We start from the raw sequence: 17,349 nt of genomic DNA, 5'->3' as shown, positions 1-17,349 counted from the left end.
CTTGGCCATGAGCCACTTGAGAATGGAACCTGAGGAGAAGGATGCCTCTAGCAGGCGTGCAGCGTACCCGACAAGATGGCCAAGCAAATCCCTTGGAGAGGCCGGCGGTTGCACGTCTTGCCCAAGACACGCTGACTACGAAGTACGAGTGCCTACGGAGTACATACGTACGACATCGCCAATGCAGGTGGGTTCACCCAACGGCGCTCTGGCCTGCGGTGCAGGGGCTGGAGGAGGCCTTGTTTATAGCTTTGAATGTGTCATTTGCCAGGTGCCTGGCTCGAATGAAAGGACGACAAATTATACCGTGAGACGTCAGGCCGGTAAGTGGTGCGTGCGAGGAGAGGTCGCCCGAGCTTGTGAGTGCGAGCATTTTTTATCTTCGCACAGCTACGCGCGGAGAAGGTTAAGCAAGACGATCAAACGCATGAGCGTCGCGTCTGGTGGACCTCCAGGGCGGCAGCCTTTTGTGAGATGCCGACCACGGAGCAAGGGAAGCGAATCGCCAGGCCGCCCACCGACACGCCAGCGCATGCGCCGGCCACAGCTGCCTTCGGCCCGGCGGCGTCGGCACCAGCACCTCAGCCAAGGCAGCTGGCAGAGGACAGCCGGCGCCAGGTGCGACAACGTTACCTTTCGGCCGGCTGGTGCTGGGCCTCTGATGAGAGCAACCGGACTTGAACGGCCCGCACAACCCAGCGTTTGCGAGACCAGAGTCCCCTATACTTGTCCCTGCCGCGGCGGCCCCGCCGTGGGCGCTGCTGGTAGCCGGTACTCGGTACCTTGGGTGGCAGCAGCCAGCGCGTGGTGCCCCGCAGATCTGTTGCCGCAACCTGGAACGTCGACAGATGCAGCCAATCAGCCCCCGGCCTCGGCTGGAGCTCTGGTTGTCTGGGCAGAAAAACACTGGGGAAGCATCGCGCTGGCGAGCCGAGTCCCCTGTGGCCGACAGAGCCATGGAAGCGGCGCTGATTGCTGGGCTCGCTCCCCAGTGTCCACCGAAAACTCTCCAGGATTCCTGTCCGGGCGTGTCCACCTTTTGCCGACAATTCCTCTTACTCTCTCTTCTCTCGTCCGCCTCGTCTTCATACCGCTTCGCTCTCCGCCCAGGCCCTCGCCTCTCTGCTCCCCCTCCTCGGCCTCCGCTCGCCTACCCACCGCGATCGAGCCCTGCGAGTTTCGCCTCCCAATTGGTCCCAGCTCACCGGCTCGTTGACACAAGCAAACAACCCTCCACGCACCACCCCCAAGACCGCAGCCATGGGTTTCGTCGAGGATGAGCTCAAGCAGCTCAAGGATGTCATCTCCAACCTTGACTCGCGGATCAAGAGCCTCGAGCAGCGCGCTACCGGGTCGGCCCCTACCACCCAGGAGATTCGCATGATTCTCATCGGCCCTCCTGGCGCAGGTGCGCATTCGCCCCTCCGGAGGCCCTTCCGCGCTCCCATCCCGCGAGCCACCCACCGGCTTGTGCTGACTACCTGAGTTTGTAGGCAAGGGAACCCAGGCGCCCAAGATCAAGGAGCGCTTCTCCTGCTGCCATCTGGTGAGTTCGCATAGCCCGCGAAAGCCGTTTCGCGGGCCCCCAAAGTCGCGCGATTTCGCTGACCCGGTAAACCGCGCAGGCCACCGGCGACATGCTGCGCTCCCAGGTCGCCAAGAAGACCCCTCTCGGTCGCGAGGCGAAGAAGATCATGGACCAGGGCGGCCTTGTCAGCGATGACATAGTCATCGGCATGATCAAGGAGGAGCTGGACAACAACAAGGAGTGCCAGGGCGGGTGCGTGCTAGGCCCATCTCGGACCTTGAATCCCCTTGCCCCGACTTACACGTGCTGATGCTGGCGCAGCTTTATCCTTGATGGCTTCCCCCGCACCGTCCCCCAGGCAGAGGGCCTCGACGCCATGCTCGGGGAGCGCAACAAGAAGCTCCAGCACGCCGTCGAGCTCCAGATCGACGACTCCCTGCTCGTCGCGCGCATTACCGGGCGTCTAATCCACCCGGCTTCGGGCCGCTCCTACCACAGCACCTTCAACCCTCCCAAGGAGCCCATGAAGGACGACATCACTGGCGAGCCTCTCATCCAGCGCAGCGACGACACCGCCGACGCGCTCAAGAAGCGCCTCGGCACCTACCACAAGCAGACCGCCCCGGTCGTTGACTACTACCGCAAGAACGGCATCTGGCAGGGCATTGACGCCAGCCAGCAGCCCGGCCAGGTTTGGAAGAACATGTTGGATATTCTTGAGGGCGACAAGAAGGGCCACGCCACGGGCATCCTTTCCCGGATTGCTGGCAAGAGCTGAAGCGCTACCCTGCCGACCGTTGGATGGATGAATGTATCACCATGACAAAAAAAAAAATGGGGAGCGGCTTGGGACAGACTCGACGGCCAGCTCAAGACGGGCCGTCGCAAGTTTTCCCACGGCCCTTATAACCCCGTGTAGACTTAGAAGCAGTCGAACGAATGTATGTATGTATCAATACATAACAGCCTTTCCGGCTCTCGCTGTAGCGAGCTGGTGGCAGAACCTACAACAGTCTTGGGATATTGCGTGACGATGGTGGGCATCCGCTGATATAAGAGTTTGTCTAAGCCAACTACCCTAGTAGTGGTCGGATATCTGTGGAGGGATGTGTATCTGCGTGTGCTGCTGTCTACCTTTTGCAGCTCATCTTCTCTGGTCGGCCTCACCGCCGCCATCTTCGCCCAACTGCTGCCGCTGTGTCCGGCCAATCTCCCAAGTTTAGACGAGGCAGGCGTGTGTTTCCGACGACGGCTACGGAGAAGAAGTTGAAGAAAAGCCAAGTGCGTCATCCAAAATAGCTCCTCGCAATGCTGGGTACAGTACTCGAGAAAAAAAAGGGAGGAAAAGGGCAAAACCACTTTGGGCTCGCAAGAAACCCCCGCCAGGAGAACACAGATCCATGAGGGCATACAAGGTATTAAAGGTGATGTACGTGTCGTGGGCACGCCTATGTACGTGCAGCCTGCTGCCCCCAGGCAGGATGCGCCATCTCGTCTGCCGGGTCGAGGCGGGACGGGGGAGCTCAACCCGTGAGATCCTATCTCCTCGGGGTAGCTGATCACAATCAGGTCAGTAGAGGTAGAGCAAGTCGCGTTGGCGCAACTGACCATTGACCATCTGCCTCTGCTTGTTCAGCCAGCTCCGCGGCGCATCGTGCCTTCGTTGCAGTACGACATGGTTGCTCTGCAGCCGGCTGGTGAGGTCATACCAAGCCGTAGCGATCAACGCGTTCTCTCTTTGGAGGTTCTTGATGACCTGATCGGTCGCAGCCTGTCCATGGATTGAGTCAGCGGCTAGCATGCATGGCGTATCGCAGGCGTGCTCTCTGATTCCGAAACGGCCTGCATACCTTTTGCGCGGCAGAAATCTGGCCCCCTTGAACTGCCTTGAGTTTGTTTTGCAGATCGAGCTTCTCTTGTTCCGATTGCTCGAGTTGCTGTGAAAGATCGAGTCAGACCCGGCAAAATAATGCATGACAGACGAGGCGCTGAGCAATAAGCCTGCTCAGCACGGCTCGACGGCAACTCACCTGCTTGCGCTCCTTGAGGCGGGCTCGGAGCTTCTCGATCTTCTCGCCAGACTTCTTAGCAGCCTCCGACATGTCCGCGTCGGCAGTTTCCGTCGGGACCGCGGACGTGTCGTGCAGCTCTTTGCCTTCTTCAATCTCCTTGCGAAGCTTGTCCTTGGCTAGGAGTGCTTCGATCAGCTGCGACTTTTGCGCATCCCTCTCGCTCACTACGAAGCTGAACTCGTCCCGCAGCCGGTCTAGCTCCGCCTTGAGCGACTCGGAGATCAGCTTGTCGGTGCTCTTCAGCTCGTCGATAGCCGCAGTGCCTCCCTTTTCGGCGGCCGACGCCTGAGCTCTTGCGCTGATGAGCTCCCGTTCCATGTCGGCAACTCTCGTTTGCAGGTCGGTGGAACGCTTAACTGTCTCTTCAAGGCTTGATTGAGACTGTACAAGCTGCGTCCGCAGGTTGATGAAAGCTTGCGAGCTATTGTGGCAACATGTCAGCACGTAAAGCTTCTACATCGAGCGACCTGGGACAAAGTCAGAACTTACCCTTCGCCTGTGGCATCGGCCATCAGCGCCTTGATTTGCTCCTGAGTTACAATGTGCTTCTCGAAAATTTCGTTGAAGTTTTGCTGAAGTCTGTCCCTTTGGCGTCTTTGGTCCTCCAACTCGCGTCGGAGCAACGCGGCATCTCCGGTCGAACCAAAAGTCTTGCGGAGCAACTCATTCTCAGCTTTGAGCCGTGACAACTCCAGTGGCACGTTCGTCTGCCCCTCGTCCCCGGCGGCGTTGTTGAGCTCGTCTTCCAGGTTGAATGTCCCTGACTCGGAGCCGAGGCCATCGCCTTGCGGAGCGCCGCCGCCACCTTGATGCAATTGCTCCTGCAAATCCTGGATGAAGTGCTCGTCGTGGGTTCGTTGTGCCTTCAATCGCACCAACTCTTCCTCAAGTGCCGCGACGTCTTTGATGAGCTGATTCTTCTGGTTCCGCTCATCCCACAGGTGTTGCTCTGACTGGGTGATCATCTTGGTGAGCTCGTCCTCGGCTTTCCTCGTACGGTCCCCCCGCTCTCTGTCGCTCACGAGAGACCGCAGCTGTTCCTGAAGCTCGGCTCGCTCATACTGGAGATTCTGCACCTCCTTCACCAGGCCCTGCTGCGCCTCCAGCTTTTGCTTGTAGCGCTCGGCGGTGTTGGCCTTCTTTTCAAGCTCGTCGGCCTTGTGCTTCCACTCGGTGACCTGGTCCCGGAGCTCGTCGGCCTGCATGCTCTTCTGGCTCAGGCGCTGCACCTCGGTCTCGAGCTGTGCCTTAATTCTGTCATGATTTCGTATGGTCTCCTCGTTTCTGGCGATAATTTCCATCTGCTCGTGCACTTGTGCTTCGAGAAGCTTGATGGCCTCCGCGCTGTTGGCTCCATCTTGAGTGGCCTTGCGGAGAATCTCGAGCTCGCGGTCATTCTTCTCCTTTTCGTACTTGAGCTCTTCGTGGCTCTGCTGAAGGTGCTCCAGCCGCGTGATGTAGTCGGACAGGGTCTTCTTGGCGCCATCGAGCTGTTGGCGGAGAGCCGCATTCTGCTCCTCGACGAGTAGGTCGATATCTCGGGCCTCCATGACAGCATCAATGGCCTCGTCGAGGTCGTCGTCATCCTTGTAATTGGCAATATCCTGCTGCATGGCGCGAATGATCTGCATAATTTCGGCCTGGTTCTCACGGTCTAAGCCGTTCTGTATCCTGGGCACGTACTTTGCATTGTCAGGCCCCATGGCGGCTGCCGAAACCATGACTGCGAGGAGCTATGGCCGAGAGGAAGTGTGTGTGTGAGCACGTGTCGAAAGTGATGTGGCCGCACATTTGCGTCGGAGGACCGAGACCTACCTGGCTGATGCCCTGTGCGTCGGGGTTCTCGGCCACCGCGTGGTAGTCGAATTTCTTTGCCTGACAGCCCAGTTCTGGGACCTGCCGGCGGATGAACCGAAACAGGCCCTTATACACGGCCTGGATGTTGCGCTTGTTGGTTAGGTACTTGGAAGCTCCCTGGCTAGATTCGAGGTGGGAAGGATCGAACTCCGTGTCGAGCTCATGGAGGATGTGTGCGAGCACGACGCCATTGTTGAGCTCGTCGAGGGACTCGGCCGTTCGGTCTAGGTCAAATACACGATTGACCTGAAGAGGGGTGTCATGAGTTAGCGAGGCTGCGCGAGGGTCAAGTCGTCATCAGTGGAGGGACGAACGGCCTTCAACAGCGCGGCCTGCGCGCGGTTGCTGTAGGCAGGCATCGTTCTGGACGCCGAAGGCGAGGCGGTCGGCGCCATGTGCGACGGAGGACAAGTGTCGAGGGCGAGGGAGCCGTCACGGTGCAGGGACTCGCTGTCGAGGGGCTTGCTGTCGAAGGAGAGATACCGCCGGCCGGTGCAGCATCATCGGTCGCGGGCGCATCGGCCTCGGTCTGAGGAGGGCGAGACAAGCCGAGCAGGAGTGCCGCAGAGGAGCAGGTAGGTAGGTAGGTGGTTAGGTAGGTGCCTTGACTGCTCAGGTAGGTCGGGCCGCCTCTCGCACGGCAGGTGTTGATTCGAGTCTTGGTCTCGGGTGAATCTAGAGTTTAATATTAAAACGCGTTGCCGAGGACAGCTCCATTTGCCTGTTTGGGTCGGGCTGGTGTCCCCTGTGTCCCCTGACCAGCAGCAGCACGGTCGTGTGTGGGGCGACGATTGGGCTGCCTGAATGACGGCGAGGGCCCAAGTACCTACCTACCTAGTAGTAATCGAACCTCGTACATAATGGTATGTACTGCTACCCACCATACTGCGTAAATGCGGAGTACATGAACGCCCGTCAGACAGCTTCACGCGCTCGTACCTGGTGATTAAGGGGGGGAAAGAACCTGAAACGAGCATGGCTCCCGCGACAATGCCGTCGTCGGCCTCCCGTTCGGCAGCTCTCCTGTCTCGCCGCAAAGACACAGGATGTCAACGCAAAGAACCCGACTCCGTATAAGCACGGCAGTACCCGCTTCAGCCGACAGATCCATTTGTTCTGAAGATCTTAATCCGTACGCGTGTCTTCAGCGACTCTATTGTCTTCGGCACCTCTTGTCCTGGATACATGCCCTCTGCCTGTTTGGCCGCGTCTCAGACTTCGGCCCAGTCCAGGGATCATGGGTCTGCGATTTAACGGCCACCATTTCCCGCTCGCCGCCGCCCCTTTCGTGTTTGGCTTTGCGCAAGACCATGTGCCATCCCATGCACTGGATGAGATGGCCTGTCGCCCGCGTGGCGACCCGACCTGCATCGACGCCCGCGCCATACTCTGGATCAGCATTTGTGTTGGGCAAGTGCCAGATCGTACACGCAGTCTATTTTTGTCTGGCTACTTCATAGAAGCGATGGTAATCGCCGTTCAATTGGCGGGTATCATTGATCGAAAGAGATAAAGAGAGGGGGACAAAAGACCCGGGAAAAGACAAAGCGATCGCTTCCTTCGACGTTTCGCGTTGATAAAGCGCATTTCATAACTCCCTGCCTGCATCGCCGCCCACGGCCACGCACTCCACCTTCCTCAGTATGGCTATCAGTCTTGGCTAGATACCATCTCATCATTGTCGACCCGCATCTTGTACTGGCTCTTGCTAGCCGTGACCTGTACGCTTTCCAGGACCTTTACGGGTGCAACGACGGCAAAGCCCCTACCATCATGTCAGTCTCGAGAAATTGGCAGCGTGACTGCCATCAATTCATCGACCTACTTGATGATTGTATAAACGTGAGTGATCTTGCCGCCGCCCTTGACTATCGATGCCTTGGCGTCGTTGACCACAGAGTCGGGCGTGTTCGGATCATCGAACCAAATAATTGCGGACCGCTTCTGGTCAACCGCCAGAGCTCCAGGGAGGATGGCGAGTGCGGCGACGAGCTGGGGGAACAGTCTCATAGTGAAGGCTGTAGGTGTAGCTGACGCAAGTTGAGTCTATCGGCGAGGAGCGGGCGGCTCGTTGGATGGCACGCGTGCCTTGTATTTCGGGTTCGAAGGTTCGAGGAGCAGGTTGCACAAGCGAGTATGACTGTATGCTGAACTCCGCTGCAAAAGCGAGATGCCTAGGCGAGTCGTCCGGGAGGGGTGGGATGGGAGGATATAAGGGCACGCCGTAGTGACGGTGCTGGTGGTGTCAAGGGAAGCGAAGGTGATGAAGGAGGCCAGGCGGAGGCGCTAGCCCAAGTCCCTCAGTGGCTCGGAGATCATTCCACCAAGTGTTCCATGCTGTGGCCTGCCTGCGCGGCTGGCTGAGGTACTCAGTACCTAATGTCACCGCGCCGCTCCGTCATACTCAAAGTTTATCTACTTCCCGGCGATCTGAGTCGCTGTGGGGGAGGAGCCTGTGGTGGGACCATTCCCGATTTGGGAGGTCATGAATGACGAGTCAATGAGACTCAATCAAGTTGAGTTTGTTCCACCAAAGCCCCGGCTTCACATCCCCCCTCTCACCTGAGGAAGCTGCCGCCAACTGGCTTCACAGATGCCACGGTGTGTTACAAGTCACCTTGCTCGGGGCACGCCGGTTACAAGTCACGAGCGACAAGATACGTTGTCCGCGACCGCAGCAAATGCCGGTCTTTTCTGCGACCGCATCTGGCTATAAATTGTACAGAGTATCCCATGGTGGTGCGTGGCTTGCCAAGCTTCCTGGACTGCCGAACTTGGACGCGCAAGGCAGGGACTGCAATAAACGCATGATGGCGGACCTACCCGATCGTCCATAGCGCCCTGGCCAAGTGTAACCCTCGTTGAGGAAGCTGCTTATTCAGTGGATCTTCTCGAATGAAGACTAAACACGTCCCTGTTTGGGCTCGTCGTGTTCGGGTGACAGCGATAGCCTCCAGGGCCCGGCCTGCGTTTCTTGCGCCTGTCATTCCAGGCAGCTGGGTCGGATGACGCAAACCCAAATCTGGAAGTGCAACTCTACAGCAGCACTGGTTGGGGGCGTCGTTGCAAGCGCTACTTACTTTGCTGCCTGATGTCTCCTCGTGCTGCTTCATCACGGAACGCGACCGACCCGCCATTGTAGACTCATGAATGGATTGCCAGCCTGCGACGACTCAGTTCGTGCACGGATCGAAATGCAGCTACAAACCCCTTCCCCCCTCTTGCGTCGTACAGTACTGTACGGTAAATGTATTGTGTTGGAAAACCGAGATATCCAACTTCCTCCCGAGCCGGCCAACACCGAAACACCGTGCTCCATGCCCAGCATAACGTCTTACGTGTTCCCTCGCTGAACCAAATATGCTTTGACCGCTCCGCGAATGGCGAGTACACCGTACACTGCTTGGCATTTCTCAGCTACCTGAGCCACTCTCATGCCAGACATCCTTGCTCTCTTGCTCAACTGCGCGCATGGCCACTGCAACGTCTTCCAGCTTGGCGACGACGTCTATGACGCCCTGGTTGACCCGTTGAAAGTATCGGTCGTTTGCTTCGCGCCGCTTCCGAGCCATGAGGATGTCAACTTCCGTCTCTTCCTCCAGCTTGGCTCCCAGGAGATCGGCACCTCCGCTACTGCTTTCAGGGCGACCACTAGTTGTCCCAACAGTGCTCTTTGCCGCATCAGTCCCGTCGGCGCCCGCCCGTGGCGCCTCCGTGAGATTGCCCATGATGTTGCGCAGGTCGTCGCCGGCAGGGGGCGCCGGGTTGCCGTCAGGGGTAGCCGCGATTGCATCGTCAGCCTCACTCCGAGCCCACGCCTGCGCAAGGGCTATCTGTGCCGTCCGCAATTCTGACAGCTTGTGATCGTGTTCACGCCCGAAGACGTGTGTACCCCCCGAGGCAGAGAGCTCCACCTCCTCTAGGGTCGCCTGCATCTCCGCCCATAACGCATCGGTTCTATCAGCGCTCCGAGTGCTCGCTGCGGTCAGCAATGCTCGTCCGGATCGCTGTTGGAGATCGGAGGGTGCTCCGGACCCGGAGCGCACCGAAGCACTGCGTTCGAGGGTGGGCTGATCCCGTCTTGTGCTCACAGGCCCAGGGATTGGATTCCCTGGAGCTAGGGCGCCGGGAAGAGACACATGGGAGGCGCCTGGGGATGGGTGCAGGAACAACACCGGCGGCGGTTCTCGTTGTTTGGCTCGAGTCTTCGGAGGAGCAGCGCCGAGATCCTCGTTAGCCTCCCCAGTTTTGGAGCTGGAACTGGCGCGAGCGGGTTTCCTCCTTGAAGCCATGTTGTCGAGGGCGCTCCATCGCTGAGCACGAAGGCTAGATGGAGGCTCTGCCGAACCGACGTTAGCAGGAGGCGTTCGACTTGTACCAAGAGCTGTAGACTGGAGTCATGCCGTAATTAGTACGAAGTACTTCGTACGTACATCCACTCAAGCATCTGGATTCCTGGAATGCAAGTGGGCCCGCGTGGCCGACCGGGCTTCCGGCATTGGTTTCTCCGGCACCCCTCCAAGTCACGTGGCCAGAAAGCCCGCTCCACACACGACTCTGCCCATGCTAGGGCGCAAAAACCCTACCTGGGATTTCTGCAGGTCCGCTCTCAACTTTTCGCAGCTCCGCCCGTCCCAATAACCATCCGTCGACGCGATACGCAGATAAATCGGTATGTGCCATCACCAACGCCGGCTGCCGACTCCCAATCATCCTCGTCGTCACTTTCGCATTGCTGACTTGAACGACCGTTAGCAATCATGGCTGGTGGCAAACCCCGTGGTCTCAACGCCGCACGCAAGCTGCGAACGAACCGAAAGGACCAGAAATGGGCCGACCTTCACTATAAGAAGCGTGCCCTGGGCACTGCTTTCAAGTCCTCGCCTTTCGGTGGCTCTTCCCACGCCAAGGGCATCGTCCTCGAGAAGGTCGGTGTCGAGGCCAAGCAGCCCAACTCCGCTATCCGAAAGTGCGTCCGTGTCCAGTTGATCAAGAACGGCAAGAAGGTCACGGCTTTCGGTAGGTCTCTCGATGCACTGCGCGGCGGCAGCTTTGTTGCGGCTAACATGTATTTTCAGTCCCCAATGACGGTTGCCTGAACTTCGTGGACGAGAACGACGAGGTCCTTCTGGCTGGTTTCGGTCGCAAGGGCAAGGCCAAGGGTGACATTCCCGGTGTTCGATTCAAGGTCGTCAAGGTCTCGGGTGTCGGTCTGCTCGCTCTGTGGAAGGAGAAGAAGGAGAAGCCTCGGTCTTAGAGCAGGAGATACTTGCGGAAAAGAGCGAAGTCACGTCATAATTTTGGCATGAGGAGTAACATTGGCTTGCTGGCATCGGCATACAGGTTGGGTTTTGTCATGCGAGACTAGGTTCCGAAGGTAGATCCAGGTCTCTCTCAAAACATTCGAGCATCATAACAGCACGTCGAATCCATTGTTTGTCGTGACCTTGTATTGTTGTACAGATATGGCTCTACTGTTACACGCCGGGACGGCGGTACCCTCGTTTGGGGAGGGTTCACTGGCCAGCTTCCATTGCGGCGGCGGCATCCTCCTCTGCCTTGCGTATCAGATAGTCGGCAGCCAGTCCCGCGCTAATGGTACCGCCGGTGATCCAGCAACCATTTCTGAACCACCACCAGCAGTCCTGGACGCTCTTGAGGTTGACACGTTTGATCATGACGCCCAGGCTGATCAAGGCCCCGCCGCAACTGCCGACAAAGAACGCTGGTCCTGCACCTGAAGCCACCCCCGCCGCCGCCAGCAGAGCCACCTGCGTGACGGCCAAACCCGTCAGCACCTTCTTGGTGTCGGCATCATGCTTGAGAGCAATGCTCTTGATCCCGGCCTTCGCATCGTCCTTGATGTCCATATGAGCATAAATCATGTCATAGAGGACCGTCCAGGCGACGTTGGATGCGTATAGAAACCCAGCGGCTGTCAAAACGGCCGAGTTTGACAATAGGTCCAAGCCGAGAGCAGGGAATCCCATGATGGCTCCCCAGGAGAACGTCAGCCCCAAGACGACCTGGGGATAGTATGTTACCCTCTTGGCCAGGGGGTAGGATGCGACCAGAGGCAAGCTCAAAGTGCCGTATAGAATGCACGGGAGGGGAAACTGAACCAACACCGCTAGCCCTGCGAGGAGCTGAAAACCGGTAAAGACGACACCTTTGAATGGTGTGACGGCGCCACGGGCGATTGGCCGTAGTCGCGTTCTGTGGACGTGAGGGTCGAGGTTCCTGTCCCAGAGATCGTTGATGGTGCATCCAGCTCCACGCATGATGACGGCACCGGCCAGGAACAGCAGGGAGAAGCTAGTTACAGACCCCAGGGACGCCGCGGGTGAGAGCATTGGCGCCGCCATCAGCGTTGAGAAGAGACACGGGAAGAAGAGATAATAGGTGCCCGCCGGCTTGTCAAGCCGCACGAGCTCTGCGTACGGCACCCACGATCGCGGGATCTTGGATAGAAGGCCAGACGTCGGCGAGGTGTATGGAAGCACCACCGGCGAGGCCTGTTCGTTGCGTCCCGCATCGATCACCGGCAGTGACCGCGACTTGGCCTGATGAAAGGCTTTGGCTATGGCTAGGCTTACGGGCTGCCGCATCGAGCTGCGCCTTGCCAGAGACGGATGATGGAAGGGCGAGAGTATTTTCGTAGAGGTCCTCAGGACTAAGCCACACGAACCTCGCGAGGCCAATAACGAGGCCTTGGACATGTTTGTGGACGCCATGGCTCACGAATGAGCCTTCAACAAGCGAGGGTGTGCAACCTTCCTGTATCGCGACTGACGGTTAGGGACTACGTTCCTCTTGAAATGGACGGGGCAGCGCCTCACTCACAATGTGCAGCTATCAGTCCTCACTGATAGACTCCCGTTTGATTGCCTCGAATCAAGTCAGCGCATTCCTTTGGAGGCTGTCATGTTCTCACGGCTCAGGCGCCGGCAACTGGCAGGATATGGATCTCAAGAAAGCGCCAGGGCTGAGAGACTTGAATTGGTGTTGCCGCTCTGGGTCCGGCGCCGGTGGCCGACACGGTGGGCCCTAGGCACCAAATTCCTTTCATGTCCGGTGGGTCGTTTCAAGCCGGAGACCGACTAGCCAGGATCAGGCGAAAATGGTGCAGCAGCTCAGTGTGATGAACATAACTGTTATCCAGGTAAATGCGGTTTCTTTGCGACTGCGATGCATGAGGCAATGTTGCGGGCCTCCGAAATCAAAGGTTGCATTTGGCAAAGTGATTGAGGCAAGGACGCAAGCCCGCGCTGGCCACCGTCGTTCCGCGCTGCCAGTGGAAATCACGTGCCCACGCATCCATGAATCCAGCGAGTACGTACCACGACGCGGTTGGCGGGCGGACACCCACGCTGAACACTCAACCTCCATCCCAGCCTACGGCTACGGCGCATTCGCGACGGCGCAGCAGCAAGCCACCCAAGGCCCCGTGCCACAACACTCGGGCTTCCCCAACATCGCTCGATTGGTGCGGTGCCATGTATAAACCCCTTGGCTAACGGCCTGGCACCTAACACGCCACTTGCCGCCAGCAACGCCCACGGAGCCCACGGCACAGCACGCCCAGGACGACACCAACAGGCTACCAGACTTGGGCGCATCCCACCACAGCCTGCAGACCCGTGCGCGTCCGCACGCAGCCTCGCAACCATGCCGACCTCGCTTCATCCCCAGGCCAAGTTCGACCCTATACCGCCGGATTTAGACCTTCACGCTTTGGTCGACCGCACCCCAAATTTCAAATGGGTACAAAGGGTATCTCGGACACAGATTCGAAACCTCGGGCAGCAGGAATTCGAAAAGCTCGTTCAGATTCACGTTATAGCTGGCGGGAAGCCGCTCGTCATTGATGGATGGGATTCTGTGCTGCCCACTCAGCTGTTCAGCGCTGAGTGGCTCGAGAAGACCTACGATAAGAAGCGTACGTTCCAGTTCCTCTCGTCGAGCCGCTGCCTGGCCTCTCCGTCAACTGACCCTCCTTTCTGCAGAGGAAAATGTTCGCGATATCCCTGCCTCCAGCGATATTCCCATGACGATGGGACACTATTTACGGTCCATGAAGCAGCTCACGAACCAGTGGACGCCACACACTTTTCGCGACGAGCGGCGGCAGAGACTCTATCTCAAAGACATCGACTGCCCACCCGAGTGGCACGACGCCTTGCAGAAAGCCATCCAGCCCAGCCTCTTCTACCTCAACGAGAATGTCACTACGTCGGGCGGAACCGAGCGCGAGGAGGATGATCTCTTCCGGGGCGAGACAACCGCTGCTCCGGCCGGAGATCTCATGTCAAGCCTCCCCGAAGAGATGCGCGCCCAGAATCTGATGTGCTACATTGGCCACGAAGGTACATACACTCCGGCTCATCGCGAGATGTGTGCTTCACTCGGTCAGAACATCATGGTCGAGGCGTCGAGAGATGGTGCTGGTGAGAAAGCTGGTAGCTCAATCTGGTTCATGACGGAGAGCAAGGACCGTGAAGTCGTCCGGGAGTACTTCCTCTCGATGCTCGGACACGACATTGAGATTGAGAAGCATTTCGCCCAGATCAATGCCTGGAAGAAGGCACCCTTTGATGTCGCCGTGGTCGAGCAACGGCCCGGAGACTTCATCCTCATCCCTCCGCTCGCGGCCCATCAGGTCTGGAACCGTGGAACGAGGACCATGAAGGTTGCTTGGAATCGTACGACCGCCGAAACCCTGGACATGGCTCTGCACGAGGCGCTGCCGAAGGCCAGACTGGTCTGCCGGGACGAGCAGTACAAGAACAAGGCCATTATCTACTTCACACTTCAGAAGTACTTTCAAGAATTGCAAGAGATGGAGGAGAAAGCAGAGATGGCTCAGCTGAGCTTCATGGGCATCGGCCACAACATTATCAGAAACTCGCCCCGCGCCAAGCACCTTGCCAGTGACTTCAAGAAGCTCTTCTCACTTTTCTCCGAGATTCTCGTGGACGAAGTCTTTGCCACCAAGGAGAAAGACGTCGAATTTCTACCGTTCGATTCTTGCGTCACATGTTCCTATTGCAGGTCGAACATCTTCAACCGGTTTCTGACCTGCAAACATTGTGTACGGACTCTGGCGAGCGGAGACGAAGATGCCTACGATATATGCATGGAGTGCTATGCCATGGGTCGGTCCTGTGCGTGCCTTTCTGGGCTGCAGTGGTGCGAACAGTGGTCCTGGTCCGACTTGATTGACAGTTATGAGAATTGGCGCGCCATGGTGATCATCAGCGACGGGTACGTTGACCTGCAGAACTCACCACCTCCCTTCGAGATTGCTCGCCAAAAATCTGGCAAGAAATCAGTCGCCCAGATCTGCCAAGAGGCATTGAGGCGACGCCCTTGGAAAGACATTACCAAGCCAGAGCGCGAAAAGACACCCAGCGACTCGGAGCAAGTGGACGACGATGACAAGTCGAGAAAGAAGCCGAAGCGGAAGAAGAAGAAGGGTGAACTGCGTCGATGCCACGTGTGCTGCCACAAAGACTACAGCTACAGAGTGCACCAATGCACCAACCCTGGATGCACCGAGGGCTACTGTTACGGCGTGCTCTACAGAGCGTTTGACATGATGCCACAGAAGGTGCTCGAGGATGAGTACTGGCAGTGTCCGAAGTGTCTAGGCATCTGCAGCTGTGGCGGCTGCCGCCGGTCTGGTAACACAAACGCCTATACTCCAAAGAGCACCCTTCTAGGCCACGACACTCGTCCAATTGCCGATGACCGGAGCGTAGAAGCGCTAGTCGATTTTCGAGTTCACAACCTGTCCTGGCTCAAGGCGGTCGGAGAAGAGGGTAGGAGCAAGGACAGCCGCAGAATGCAGCGCCTGAGAGAGCAGGCAGACAGTGCGAAGGCGCAAGATTTGACGCATCAAGTCGAGGCTGGACAGGCAATGCCGGGCGAAAGCGAAGCAGCAGACTCCGCCAACGTCGCTACCACCACTGCAACCGGTGTCAACGGCTACGGCGATCAGAGCGAAGTGTTTGGCACAGAAGGCCCCATGCTGGGCAGCTATACTCAGAACGCGGATTCCAGCCAAATCAACGGGATGCCAGCTGCCGTCGATGAGTTTACTGCAGGGCCAGGGGCCTCTGACATGGGCGACGCCGACAGGTCATCCTACCCGGATCCATCGGTGCTCGTTCGTCAGCGCATCGGAATGGGCTATTACGAGCAGGACGACACGCCGGACAAGATCTTGTTCGATCCTTATCAGGCACCGTCTGAAGACGCCATGAAGATGCGAGATTCTGAGGTGCCTGAATTTGTGAAGAAATCGATTCGGGCGGCAAAGAGAAAGGCGAGGCGGGAAAACGAGGATCCTGACTTCATTGTTGGGCGAAGCCATCACTCTAAGAAGCCGCGTCTCACTCAGCAGGCAGATTTCTTGGAGAGCATGGATCCTGCCCTCTTTGACAGCCCCGCTGCTCCCGCTGGCAACGACCGCGAGGCCGTAGGAGACGACAGCTCACGCCCTAGTCGGCAGTCAGAGGCACCGGCAACCCGGCCGGACGATGCTCCCCAACGACGGCAGGCAGCCCTACGTTTCGACGCAAACGAACCAGAGCTCCGGCACGCCAAGCCGTTAGCATCATACGTGGAAGTCGAGGATGCTGAACTTGACGATGCGGAGGAGGGCTCGTTGACAGCGCAATCGCCACGAGCACCCGAGAAGCCTGCTGGCTCTTCTCGGAGCAACGCCATTGACGCTGCCGCAGATGACATTCGGGGGATATTCGGCGCACCGACAGAGGCCACGGCCCACGGAGCCCCAGCTCCAGCGACGACACCAGGAGCGGCACCTAAGAGGCGCGGCCGGCCGCCAAAGAGGCTTGTGGTAACGGAGGCTGCAGGTGACGATGGAAGGGCCACAATTAGGCTTTCGTCGCCCGTCGTTGAGACTGAGATTGGGAAGAAAAAAAGAGGACGGCCACGAGGTTCAACCATGAGCGTCGGTGCAGCTACTCGCAGGCCCAACGACGACAAAGGCTCAGAAGGATTGCCAATGGGCAACGATACGGAAGCGCACTTGTCCGGCAAGGGTTTGCTCCGAGCGGACTCGGAAGCTGCACACGAGCAAGTACCTCCACGGCGTAGAGGCAGACGGTCTGGCGTTACGACTATTGCCGCTGCGAGCGCGGAGCTGGAAGCCGTCGAAGGTCCCGACAACGAAGCCTCTCAGCCATCGCCCTCCACTGTGCCCACGTCCACGCCTCGCCGCGGGACAGCAACGACGGGCAGACAGCGAGGCCGACCTAGACGTTCGGGAGCCGCAGCGCCCACACCGTCGTCACGCAGGGAGAGTTCACCTATAAGTAACCCCCAATTCATGTCCCTAGCTGAGCGCATGGCTCTGAAGGGCAAGAAATTTAAAATTGGAAAGCGGAAGACTGGAGACGGTGATGTGGCGACCAAAAGGGGCATTTCGCCCCCGGGAGATGCGGCAGAGGAACAGTCACCCGGCAATGGGGTGAGGTCAGAGGCCGTTTCGAGTCAGTCGGGGGGTGAACGTCCTTCCAGGGTACCCGACGGCGCCGAGAAGAAGGCCGCACGGTCGCGTGGTCTGCACGCATCGGAGGCCACAAGAGGGGCTCGGCAAAGCGATGGCGATCAACCTCCTGTGACGCAGACTGTTGTGCGTCTGGCGGATGTCGAGTCGGAAGACAACTCTTGGGATGGGTCATCATCCAGCTCTGCAATCGGATCTGGCGACGAGGACGACATCCCGTCTGGCCGACCCGAGCCATCCCCAATTATCAGGGCGGCGAGAAGGGGTGGTGCCCGCGGACGGGGAGGCTCCAGGGGTCGAGGAAGAGGACGAGGACGAGCCGTTGTATGAATGATCGAACGACGCCCACTGGATGC

General features: G+C 58.4%; 7 protein-coding genes across 7 annotated transcripts; 3 read left to right on the top strand and 4 right to left on the bottom strand.

The window, feature by feature from the left end:
• Window positions 1-1,260: 1,260 nt before the first annotated feature.
• PLICBS_009217 (adenylate kinase) lies at window positions 1,261-2,306 on the top strand (the record flags this gene model as incomplete). Its single annotated transcript, XM_018323737.1, has 4 exons — window positions 1,261-1,408; window positions 1,494-1,546; window positions 1,626-1,780; window positions 1,850-2,306. The coding sequence occupies 4 exons, from the start codon at window positions 1,261-1,263 to the stop codon at window positions 2,304-2,306; spliced, it is 813 nt and encodes a 270-aa protein (XP_018176916.1).
• Window positions 2,307-3,066: 760 nt separating this feature from the next.
• PLICBS_009216 (uncharacterized protein) lies at window positions 3,067-5,816 on the bottom strand (the record flags this gene model as incomplete). Its single annotated transcript, XM_018323736.1, has 7 exons — window positions 3,067-3,083; window positions 3,137-3,299; window positions 3,379-3,465; window positions 3,559-4,021; window positions 4,090-5,333; window positions 5,416-5,703; window positions 5,772-5,816. The coding sequence occupies 7 exons, from the start codon at window positions 5,814-5,816 to the stop codon at window positions 3,067-3,069; spliced, it is 2,307 nt and encodes a 768-aa protein (XP_018176915.1).
• A 1,291-nt stretch (window positions 5,817-7,107) lies between these two features.
• On the bottom strand, window positions 7,108-7,467 carry PLICBS_009215 (uncharacterized protein; the record flags this gene model as incomplete). The annotated part of the gene is made up of 2 exons (XM_018323734.1): window positions 7,108-7,222; window positions 7,283-7,467. The coding sequence occupies 2 exons, from the start codon at window positions 7,465-7,467 to the stop codon at window positions 7,108-7,110; spliced, it is 300 nt and encodes a 99-aa protein (XP_018176913.1).
• A 1,403-nt stretch (window positions 7,468-8,870) lies between these two features.
• On the bottom strand, window positions 8,871-9,392 carry PLICBS_009214 (uncharacterized protein; the record flags this gene model as incomplete). The annotated part of the gene is made up of 1 exon (XM_018323733.1): window positions 8,871-9,392. One exon carries the CDS (start codon window positions 9,390-9,392, stop codon window positions 8,871-8,873), a length of 522 nt encoding a protein of 173 aa, XP_018176912.1.
• Window positions 9,393-10,217: 825 nt separating this feature from the next.
• Window positions 10,218-10,714, top strand: PLICBS_009213 (40S ribosomal protein uS12; the record flags this gene model as incomplete). Its single annotated transcript, XM_018323732.1, has 2 exons — window positions 10,218-10,476; window positions 10,536-10,714. The coding sequence occupies 2 exons, from the start codon at window positions 10,218-10,220 to the stop codon at window positions 10,712-10,714; spliced, it is 438 nt and encodes a 145-aa protein (XP_018176911.1).
• A 259-nt stretch (window positions 10,715-10,973) lies between these two features.
• On the bottom strand, window positions 10,974-12,065 carry PLICBS_009212 (para-hydroxybenzoate--polyprenyltransferase, mitochondrial precursor (PHB:polyprenyltransferase); the record flags this gene model as incomplete). The annotated part of the gene is made up of 1 exon (XM_018323731.1): window positions 10,974-12,065. The coding sequence occupies one exon, from the start codon at window positions 12,063-12,065 to the stop codon at window positions 10,974-10,976; it is 1,092 nt and encodes a 363-aa protein (XP_018176910.1).
• A 1,060-nt stretch (window positions 12,066-13,125) lies between these two features.
• Window positions 13,126-17,323, top strand: PLICBS_009211 (uncharacterized protein; the record flags this gene model as incomplete). The annotated part of the gene is made up of 2 exons (XM_065601587.1): window positions 13,126-13,396; window positions 13,464-17,323. The coding sequence occupies 2 exons, from the start codon at window positions 13,126-13,128 to the stop codon at window positions 17,321-17,323; spliced, it is 4,131 nt and encodes a 1,376-aa protein (XP_065457659.1).
• Between the last annotated feature and the right edge of the window lie 26 nt (window positions 17,324-17,349).

Source organism: Purpureocillium lilacinum, assembly GCF_023168085.1.
Source record: "Purpureocillium lilacinum CBS 284.36 DNA, scaffold_7, whole genome shotgun sequence".
Taxonomy (NCBI): domain Eukaryota; kingdom Fungi; phylum Ascomycota; class Sordariomycetes; order Hypocreales; family Ophiocordycipitaceae; genus Purpureocillium; species Purpureocillium lilacinum.
This window is presented reverse-complemented; position numbering and strand designations above follow the sequence as displayed.